Source organism: Capra hircus, chromosome 5, assembly GCF_001704415.2.
Source record: "Capra hircus breed San Clemente chromosome 5, ASM170441v1, whole genome shotgun sequence".
NCBI classification, from domain to species: Eukaryota; Metazoa; Chordata; class Mammalia; order Artiodactyla; family Bovidae; genus Capra; species Capra hircus.
In genome coordinates, this window is record NC_030812.1 from 25,794,365 (window position 1) to 25,805,168 (window position 10,804).

The 10,804-nt window shown below is 56.1% G+C and overlaps 1 protein-coding gene across 1 annotated transcript; it reads right to left on the minus strand.

Annotated features, from left to right (window-relative positions):
* HOXC11 (homeobox C11) lies at nt 228-3,546 on the minus strand. Its single transcript, XM_018049090.1, has 2 exons — nt 2,763-3,546; nt 228-1,485 (listed from the first exon to the last, which is right to left on the minus strand). The coding sequence occupies exons 1-2, from the start codon at nt 3,442-3,444 to the stop codon at nt 1,253-1,255; spliced, it is 915 nt and encodes a 304-aa protein (XP_017904579.1). The 5' UTR covers nt 3,445-3,546; the 3' UTR covers nt 228-1,252.

A 10,804-nucleotide genomic window follows, 5' to 3' on the forward strand; every position in this document is an offset into this window, starting at 1 on the left:
ACAGCTTTGAGACTCACTGTGGAAAGTCCTCAGCCTAAGAGCTGGAGGAAGCTCCCGCCACACTCCTGCCCCTGCCCGTGGAAAGGAAGGAGCAGGCCCGCTAGCTCTGGCCTACTTCACCTTCACATGCTCTGCCCGCCTGCCTCCTCCTCTGCCTGGAGAGCACTGAGGGTTTTAAGAGGAGAGGGGCTAATAAAAGGATCAAATAAAATCATAATATTGAACAGAATGAAATATCTTTATTTGCCACCAAAAAAAAAAAAAGTCACAGCAATCTCTCTGGGACAGGGAGCGAGCTGGATGGGGATTGCACACGTACACACACTCACACACATGGAGATGGGTGATTCCAATCTCATTCCAGGCCAGTCCTCCCCACACCCCCTCAGGGTAGAAAGAAATGCTTGTGAAATTTATTTACAAAAAATTCAGGCCCCAGCATAGGGGAGGCGCCCAATCCCATCTCCCTATTGCCTCTTCCACCCTAATCTTTTTAATTTTTTCCTTAACATCAACAAAAAAAGGAGGTGACAGATGCATAGACTATAGCTATAAATTCATGGAGTGGGGCGAGGCTAGGAAAAAGATTAGGAAACCTCAATGCACCAATTAAGAAATTTCGAAAGAGGGTTCTACACCTTCAAGGGGAGAACAGCTAGGCTTGGGCGGGGCCTGGGCGTAGACGGAGGTAGGACACGAGTTTGCACACCTAACACCAGGTCAAAGGAACAGAAATTACACAGCAAAGCGGGGTCACATTTAGCTGCCCCCTACCAATGGAGCCAGGTGGGGTAGGGATGGGAAGCCGGGGAAGTCTCCCCTCGCAGACCTGGTGTCCTAGCAGATCTTGTCACTTGGGCAAGGGAAGGCTTTTAGTTCAAGGATTGTTCAGTTCAGGCGCCCACGACTCTCGCCCCTCCCCCACCCAGTCCGAGCAGCAAGACATGGTCGCGAGGTGTGTTTTCTTTTAAATAAAGAGTCTTGGCCTCGGCGCCAACGGTGTCCACTCGCCGTGGGTCAGACACTTTCCTTCACCCCCCATTCCAGGCCCTGTCCCTGTCCCACATGGAGTCAGACCAAGGTGAAGGAGGTTGTCCAGAAAGACGTGCGGGAAACGGCAGTGGGGGCCAGCCCTGGCCACAGTCCAGTTTTCCACCCGCGGAAAATAGGCGAGTTAGAAAATAAAAAATAAAAAATAAAATAAAATAATTTCCCCCTTTCCCCCCTCCCCTCAAAAGGGCCCAGTCTGCGGTTACAGCAGAGGATTTCCCGAGAAATACTGCAGCCGGTCTCTGCTTAGTTTTTTTTCTTTCATCCTTCTGTTCTGAAACCAAATTTTCACTTGTCGGTCCGTCAGGTTCAGCATCCGAGACAGCTGCAGCCGCTTCTCTTTGTTGATATACACGTTGAAGAAAAACTCTCGCTCCAGTTCCCGGATCTGGAATTTCGAATAAGGGCAGCGCTTCTTGCGGGTGCGGGGGGCGTCTGGAGGGGAGGGGAGGGGGCAAGTGCGAGGAGAGGGGGAGAGAGACACGTGAGACCCGGGCGACCCCAGCCCCCCGGAGCGGCCGGCGGGCCCCTCTGCCGGCCCCACCGCCGGGCAGCCCTCCCGCCAGGCCGGCCGGCTCTCCTCCCGCGGGCGCGGCGCTGGGCCGAGCCGCGACCCCACTGCCTGGGCGGCAAGCGCGTCCCCCGTCCCGGGCCACCTCGGGGGCCCGTGCCCCCTCCCCTCCGGCGAGGGCCGTGGCTGTGGCGGGGTCTGCGGGAGATGCGCGCCAGCCTCGGCCAAGTGCGTCCCCAAGGCCCCCCGCCTGCTCAGCCGCGCTCCTCTGCCCTCCGGGTGGCTCTGAAAACCCACCCCCACTCCCCACCCCCAGAAATGTGGGGGGACCGCGGAGAACAGGCGCAAAGAAGTGCGATCCGGCGAGAGTCACTGGGAGGCGGGGAGGAAGCAAGAGAGCAGGCAGCAGAGACACCCGAGAGCCGCTTCCGGGGGCCCTGGCGCCCCAGGACGCCCGGCGGGCCGCTCCTTCCCCGCGGCCGGGCCAGGCCGGCGCAGAGGCCGCGGGCCGCAGGGAGACGCCAAGCCCCAGGCCTGGAGCAGAGGGGAGCCCTGAGCCCGCCTCGCCCCCACCCCCTGTCGCCGCTGACCCTCGGGTCGCTCCGGGCCCTGCTCAGGGACCCGCCAACACAGAGTTTGAACATTTCAAAAAATAGTTTTTTTTTTTAAAGAAGCAGAGCGGCCCTGGCTGGACTCCCCGGGCTCCGGCTCTGCTCCATTGCCTCTCTCCTCCACCACTCCCCCCTCGGAGTTTCTCCCTGTCTTTCCCTTGCCCTCCCCTTTCTCCCCCTCCACCCCTCCCCTCCCTCCCACCCCCAACCCCGGCCGCCGGGCTCCCCATCCTTCCTTAAATGCTCCTCTAAGTTCACGATCAAAGTTAATATTGCCCGCGATGGTGGCGCTTTTAAAATTTTCACAGACCGAAGGAGATAACGGAGAGGGGGGTTCACCCGGTTTTTCCAAAGGGCTCTTTTCCCTCCCTCCCCACCCCTTCTCCATCGTAAAAAGTCGAGTCGTTGGGAGAGAGGGCTTTGTAGGTTATAATAAAATCCTTTGAATGCTTATAAAACTCCACATAAAATTGGACTGACCCAAAACACGAGGCCGTCCCCACTCCCCTCGCCTCCCCCCTACCCTCGCTCGCCCTCCCTCCCTAGCTCCCTCCCTCCTGCCCGCCTGTTTCCCGGCCGCTGCTACCTACTGGGGGCGGCTCCCTTGGCCGGCTCCTTGGCCGCCGAGTGGGCTGAACCGGACGAGCTGGGATTCGTGTTCTCCTCCTCGGCCTCGGCCTCGGCCCCCGCCTCAGCCCGGGACGCCAGTCCCGAGGCCGGGGGCGCCTCAGGCTCCCCTTTGGCCTCACCCTTGCCCGGGCAGGGGGGCTCGGCGGGCGGGTCGCCGCCGCCGCAGTAGGCGTTGTCGAAGAAGCGGTCAAAGGCTTGGGGCAGGACGCTGTTCTTGTTGACTGAGGAGTAGAAGCCGGCGGGGGCGGCGTGCGGGGCGCTGGGGTGGTGGTGGCCGCCGTAGGAGCCTTCGTTTTTCATGAGGATCTCGGTGACGGTGGAAGGAGGCAGGCACTCCCGGTGCATGAGCTCGTCGGCCGCCGCATAGCAGGAGGAGTAGCTGTTCCGGGGGTGCCACTTGCCGGAGGGCTCCAGGCCGTAGGAGACCTCTCGGACCGGGGGCACTTGGGCCGGGTAGGGATAGGAGATCTGACGAGAGGGGGCCTGGGGCAGGAAGGAGGAGACCGTGGAGAACTCGGGCACGTAGTAAGTGCAACTGGGCAGATAGAGGTTGGAGGCGCAGCTCCCTCGCTCGCCGAAATCGGCGCCCCTCTCCTTGCGCGACGGCGAGCAGAAGTTGCCCAGGTTGACCGAGTTAAACATCGTTCTCTTCTGCCGGCTCCAGATGGAGGTTTTGGACCAGGTCTAGCGAGGGGGGAAAATTTGGGAAGGCGAGATGACGCGTTATCCGTCTTAGTCTCTCTCCCCGAGCACGTGATCCAAAGTAGATATTGTCATATATCAGTTCGGAGCACTTCGCAGTCGTAGGAGGGGTTCTCTCTTAGGTAAGATGGGGACGTTCAGGCGATTGGTTTGCAAACACCGCAGAAACATTATGAAAATCAATTGCAGATTTGTATTCGTTTTGCTCTTGACACTCCCCTCCTCTCCATTCCACAGAGCGAGCAAAGGAGGAGAGAGAGAGGGTTGGGGTGGGGTGGGCGGTGGGATGGGCGGGGGCGGTGGCTAGGAGGGGGTAATTGTATTTTTTTCTAGCTGCTGCTCTTTTTTTTTTCCCCAGGATTGGGAGAAGGAGGAGGGTTCTCACGTATGGGGGTCTTGCCTTCTCCCTGTGATCAGCCCAAGACAGAGGTGAGGATGAGGACCTCTTTCTCCGCTGCCTGATTCCTCCAGAGACGTGAATCTTTCCCCCCAACTCTCAGGGACTCTTACCCCACCAACCCGAAGAGAGTCAGTGCCTGTTTACAAGAGTTTGAAGAAGTCGATTCTTTTCCTAGCCAGGGCTGGTTATCCAGACTCGCTTTCCCCTCTGAAGGGACTCCCTGGAAGGGTATCTGAAGTTTCCCAAAGGTGAGGCAGCCCAGCAACCAGCCAGTGTCCCAACTTTGTCTGGCTTGCTGTGCTGCCGCCGGCTAGGGACTCAGATTAGTCATAAACAGTGGTAAGCAGTGAGCCAGCCGCCCAGCCGGTGCCTGGCGAAGTCTGGAAAAAACCTTCTCTAATGTTGTGTTAAATATTTAGTATGAGAGAGTGGCCCTGGGTGAATATTTCATGCCTGCCTTTATTGTCAATCAATGCACAGAAAGCTGCATCCACAGTGGCTTTTAAAATTTCAACCTCCAAGAAAAAGGTTGCAATGAGAGTCTTGGGTGTATTCTCTGTTGGGGCCCCTTTGGATTGGGTGCTCAGTGTCAGCTTCTGCGCAGTAAAGAAGCCCAGTGTTGGGTCTAGGTAGGATATGATGGGGGATCTGGGTTTGGGGTTGATATTCTTGAATGATTTGGGTGGACAGTATAGATCTCTGGGACAGACCAGCAGGGCAGTGGAAGGGAACTGAGGACCCTGGCGGGCTGCGCAGGGCCAGGGGCCACTCCCTAGTGGAAACCCCCAGCCCCACTCCTCCCTCCCCAGGGGTTGCAGCCAGACCTCGGTGGGTGCCTCTTTGCTGTTTCTCAGCCCTGCCCTGCCCTCCTCCACATCTACCAGCCTCCTAGATGGCTGTGACCCAAGGGGTGGGCTCAGTGGTTCTGCCCTCCCTTGCCTGCCTCCCTTCCCTCTGGGCACCACAGGACACATCTGGATAGTTGAAAATCGGTTTATTGATGGGTTCTGGACTGGGTACCAGAGCAACCGTCCACGAGCAGAAATCAACCATGCATCTAAAGAGGAGCCAGCAGAGTATGATCTATTCTGTTCGGGTCCGAGGGTCAGAGGAGGGATGAACTGAAGCCCCCACGGACTTAGTCCATGCACTCTTAGGAAAAGCCAGAAATGGCCCAAACCCTCTTTTAACCCCTAACTCATGGTTAAACTTGGTTTCCACTTAAAAATATTATTTGTATTTGATTTTTCTTGATGAGTTACAGAGGCCCCAATACCAGACAGGGAAGATACAAAAAAAAAAAAAAAAAGATACCTTGACTCTAGATACAACCCCTGCAAAGTCATTCTTTCCCAACCCTCCTGCCTCCTCAAGACTACTTTAGTGCAACACCTGGGTTGGGACAGCCTTAACCATGGGTCCTGTTCTTGGAGTGGCTCTGGCATACCCAAGGGTAGGCCTCTGGCTTCCTTTTACCCATTCTTGGCTGGGCACTGCTTCCTGAGCCCTCCTTTAGTTCTGGCCAGATCTTAACTAAGGGCAAAGAGGAGCTAGACTGGAGTTTTGCTAAAGAGTAAGCTGCAAGAAAATGTTGCTTTTCCTCTTTCCTCTACCCCTTTTTATAGGGTGAACTGGGGCCAGCGTTTTTAATTATAATGATGGGGAACTATGGGCTATGGCTTTTATGGGGTTCGTGCTCTCCTCATTAAACTCGAATTTATTGGAGGCAAAATGCTCCCCAAACAGTGATAGGAACTGGCAAGAAGGAGGTGAGAGGTACCCTTGCAGAGGTGTGGATGACGGCTCAGTCTCAGCCCGGGCTTTCCCCACTTCCCCCCAGGGCCGTGCTTCCTCCCCCATCCTGGCCTCCAGGGCGCTGTGGGGCCCAAGCCCCCAAGGCACCGCCAGGGCCGACAGTGGGGAGGGGGTGCACTTCCTGTGAGGAGACAGCTGTGGGCCTGAGCACTTGAATTTGACCACCAAAGTTTATTCCAGGGCCACCATAAAAGTGAGCCAGGCGGCTGCAAGGAGCTGCTGGCGGCTCGATTTCCTTGAAACAAAAAGAAAGGCAAGAAAGAATGTCAAAGGAGTCGATGTTCAGGAAACTGTGAGGTCTTCCAACAGAGGTTTCTGAACATTAATATTCGTCTCCCTAAAAGTAAGGCACAAAGTTCAAAAAAACGTTTTTTCTAGTTTTGGGCTGACTTTTAATTTTTCAACAGCTTAGAAAAAGTCCCCCAAACAGGAGGTTGCTACTGGGGTCAAGGAGAGAAGGCCGTGGTGGCTGAAGTCAGGAAGATATTGGTGAGCAAAAGTGCCCAAGGCATGGGCCAGTGGCCTCCCTGCCCAGTCCTAAGTCCAGGCCACCTCGAAGCATAGGCTAGCCACCTGCCCCGGCCTGCATCCCTGGGCATCAGTTCTTTCCCTGAAGTGAGACCCCAGATCACTTCTCAAGAGCCTTGGGCAGCCTCACTCCTCAGAGTGGAGGTGGCTGGCTTTCCCCTCATCTCATAGGTGCCTATAGCCTCTCCTACTGGAGACCCAGATTTCACTGAAATCCTCCTCAGCGGGGCCATCCTGCCAGCCCCACTGAGGCTCTGGGTGGCCTCAGTCAGCACTGTCTGCCTGCCTGGCGGCTACCGGGCAGCTGCGGTCTGGGTAGCTGCCTCGGTACTCTGGCCAGGGCTGCGACAGATACTAGCACCCTTCCCTTCCACACGCAGACACCAGAAGCGCCTTCAGAAAGGGGCAGTATCTTCGGAACCCAGCGCAGCACCCCCCAACCCAGTACTGGGCCCCCCTGCAGCTTGTCCATCTCCTGCTGAGGCTCAGGAGAGAGTGGATTGTGGTGGGGGAAAGGGGCCCACTCCAACAGATCAAGAACTGGGAGGAAACCTCAGGTTGGAGCAAGGGGCCCCTTAGGGCTCTCAAGCCTGCAAGATCAGTCTCTGTAGAGTCAATAAAAAGATAAGCAATCAGCACATGGACTCCCTCCGCGGGTCTGACGCTGCAGGGCAGGCAACGGTTGCATCCTTTTGGGCACAGCTCTCTCCGTTAGAGCAATGCCACTGATTTTAATAATCCTTTTAGTGTGCTTGGGGATTTTCAGGCCAGTGGTTTATCCTGCACCCCTAGACACCTCACACCTCTGGCCAGGGAACTAGAAAGGAAAGGGACTGTCAGTTCCCAATCCTCATCTCTCCTCAACCCAAGCCCAAAGTCCTAACTCAGGTCACCTAAGAGGACACGCTGCTCCAAGGTTCCTCTGGCCTCGGGAGAGGATGAGGGGAGGGAAAAGGGCAGCCCCTCGGTCCCCGCAGCCCCACCCTCTTTCCTCCGCGGAGGGATTGTCCTTGGAGGCTAGCAACGCGACCCCATTTTTCCCCATAAAAGTCCCATTTTACGAGCCAGTTTCACTGGCCCCCTCACCAAATGCTCTAAAATGAAGGAAATGTCTTTAAAGCAGTCTGGAAACGGAGTCACAACGACTGGACCTTGGTCTCCAAATTCAGCTGCAGCAGCACACACACACAAAATGCCTTTTCTGAGCAGGATTGCCCTGCCCGGCCACCCCGCCACCGGGATCTCCGACCTCGCGGCGGAGCGGAGGCCGGGTTGGCCGGAGGCGCCATTCCCCGGCTTTAGCGCCTACTTAGGCTCGGACCCAGTCCGCGCAGATCAAAGTGAGCTCGCGGCATTTTTATGAGATCAACTTCAGTGGCTCTTTACTTGTAATCAGACGCCTGGATAGAAAATGCAAAAGGGTACAGCCCATCAATCCAAAAAGGAAAGGGAGAGAGAGAGAGAAGGCGTGGGGTGAAAAAATTCAGGTGACACGTAGCAAGAAGATTTGGGTCACCCACAAAAAAGACCCTTTGCCTGCAGCAAGAATGGTTTGACGGTCTGTCCCAGCCTCCAGGCCCTACCATTTCTCCCTGATTTCAGGAGCCAGGAAGCCTGACTCGCCTGTGTTCTGAAGCCTGATCCAAAAGCTTCCACACTGTGGACCTGCCATGGGGGCCGAGTGTGGCCGCTTGCATTCCCTTGACCGAGCCTGGAAGTCGCCTTCTGCTCTAGATTCGAAGTATCTCCCATTTTGCTGCTCCCCTTTCAGCAGTCTCCGTGGTTCTTCCGTCACTACAGCCAGAAGTTGAGTTACAGGAAGATTTGCCAGAGATTTATCGCCTAGCCCCAAACTTGGAGAGCCTTGTTGTCATAAACAGCCATCTATTGTCTAGACTTTTATCTCCGGGTATGGATCATGCATTATTGAGGCTCAGGAGACTCAGGCCTGACTATGTGGGGTGTGTGTGCAGCCCCCCTGCCCAATAGGGGCTCCTGGTGGGTAGGTTTAGCAGGGGACGCAAATGTGCATGTGCCTTTGGAGCTAGGCAGTTTCACCTGAGTGTCCCAGGGTGGGAGCTGGAAATAGGGAAGGACTGCCTGTGCCTGGGAACATTCTGGTACATGTACTTGTGTGTTGGGTGAGAATTTGTCATGGTATGCTTCGTTTCTGGGGCATTTTAAGTGTTGCTGTCTGGGATTTTGCGGGTTTTATTAACCTGCATCCGCTTGGCCTGTTTATGTCTCTTCGAAGCAGATCATCTGGTGTTTTTCAATTTTGGGCCCATTGTGTGTGTGTGTGTGTGTGTGTGTGTGTGTGTGTGTGTGTGTGTGTGTGTGTGTGTGTGTGTGTGTGTGTGTTTAGCTTCTCCGAGAAAAAGGGTTTGGGTGATACCTTTCCAGTCCCTTTCCCTCAGATTCCTGCACCCACCCTAAATCACACCTCAATCTCTACCTTCACCACAGCATCTGGCCCTGCTCCACTCACTGCCAGTCCCTAGTCTCCCCAGTGGCTACCAATTTTCTGTGCCAGGCACAAAATACATCTTTGCAGGATAAGGTCTGGCTATCTCTGTCTTTCCCACATTAGGGAAAAGCCCCAGCTCCTAATAAACTCCCTCCCTTCCTAGGGCTCCCTTTCCCTGGGCTGAGGGAAACCTCAGAAAGGGCTTCCCCAGTCCATTCTGTCCTTTAAAAGTACTCTCCACAGAACTCTAGAGAGTGCCAGAGAGGGCCTGCCGCTCCCTCCCTGGGACTTCCTGGCTTCAAATGTCCTTATCCTGGCCACCTCCTCAGCCCCCAGAGCCCAGGCAGTAGGAGGTTTGCCCAGATTAAATGTCCATAGGAGAGACACTTATCACCTTAGAGCTCAGGGTCAGAGGCTGTTTTTGAAAGCCAGGCTCCTTTAACACCAGCAGAAATAATCAAATCCTCCCCCTTTGTTTTTCATTATCAGAACACAGGGTGGGAGGGCTGCCGGCCGTGGAGGCCTGGGAGCTCCACGACCACCCTCACTGCTCCTGGCTGCTCCCACCTGGGCCCCAGGCCCCACTTCAGGTTCCAGAGAGCCCTTAGGTGCCCTCAACCAGGTAGGTCAAGTGGGAGGGGGCTGATCCCAGACACTGATTTTTCAGTTAAGAAGGGTGTAGGTGACAACCAGAAGGGGTTTGTGGGGCATCAGGTTTAACCAGAAGCCTGCCATCAGGACCTCCCTCCCTTGGCTATTAGAATTCCCATGTAATAAGCAATGATTAGGCCTAAAAAGGGCAAGGTGGACACAGAGCAGGCAAAAACAGGAGAAGTCCTAGGGAGAGGTGAGTCCTTCACAGACACCTCCACGCCATATTCTCTCTCTGCCCCACTCTCCTAGTGCTAGTCTGGTACCCTGGAGGGACCGGGCCAAGGATTCCACTTCAGGCTCCTCTCTCTGGCCGCCTTTCTCCCCTGAGCCCGCCCGCTGCCCGCTGCCCGCTGCCCGGGCCGCCGCGGCGGCTCCGGAACTCGCTTTCCCTCCGGCCTGCCGGCTGCGCCGCCTCACTCCGCCTGTCTCTGCCTGACTCCTTCCATCCCTGCCTTCACACCCCGCCGCCCCTACCTCTCAGACCAACAGACATCGAATGCCCTTGTCTCTCCGTACCCAAGGCCTAGGCTCAGCCGGCTCAGCGCTCGCGGATCGCCGCCGCGCCACCGGGTCCTTGCGCTTCGCTGCCGGTCCGCCGCTGCAGCGTCCTTCCTTGCTAGTTGCCGGGTTCAACCGCTTCTCTCTCTCACTTTCCCCTTTCTCCCCCACCCCTTTCCGCCTCTGGATGTGAGAAATAAATAAATCCAAGTCCCCTGCTTCATCAGCCCTCCCCACTCTTGCTGCCTCACTTCCCCTCCTCCTTACCGAGTGTACCGCCTTGTTTTCGAAGGAAATCTGAATAGTCAGACATCTAAGCTGTAAATGAACTTTTTTTTCTTTGTGACGGCTAATTTTCTCTCCAGTTCTTACGTCCCATTCCGCTTCGCGGTAGAATGAAAGGGATTTAGGAGTCTGCAGTATTGGGAAGAGGGAGTGGAGAGACGGAGCCCAGAGTTACAGACGGTGGCGAGAGATACGGAAGACGGAGAGATACCGAGAGAAAAAGAGGCACTGGGGTGGGGAAAGGGAGGGAGGGAGGGACGGAGGGAGGGGGAGGGGGCCCCAGCTGGCGGGAGCGGAGCCGGCGAGGAAAGTTTCCCGGAGTCTTCATTAGTTGACTTCTGTGTCCACTGCTTCCCCCAGCCGGCCGAGCTCACCCCCAATAAAGGAAGGAGGGGGGGGTCTTTATTTTTCTTTAAGGCCCCTAAGACTCCAGTGTTTACAAAACCAGAAATGCCACGGCCACGTCCTGGCAGAAAGAAAGGCTGAAATGGAGGACCGACGCCTTCCTTATAAGGTACGATGCTAACTTGACCTTCACTTTGTCTTGGCGCCCCCCGCCCACCCAGACCGCTGCAGGCTGCCAGGCAGCGCCCAGGCGACCCTGGCCGCTGCCTCCCTGCTTCCTGTCTTTCTCTGTCAAATGTCTCTCCTTT

Bases quoted from the DNA above. Each gene is read 5' to 3' on its own strand.
- HOXC11 (XM_018049090.1), bottom strand. From the start codon at position 3,444: ATGTTTAACTCGGTCAACCTGGGCAACTTCTGCTCGCCGTCGCGCAAG. The intron at 1,486-2,762 runs GTAGGTAGCAGC...CCTCCCCTCCAG, and splicing joins GGCCAAGGGAGCCGCCCCCA to ACGCCCCCCGCACCCGCAAG.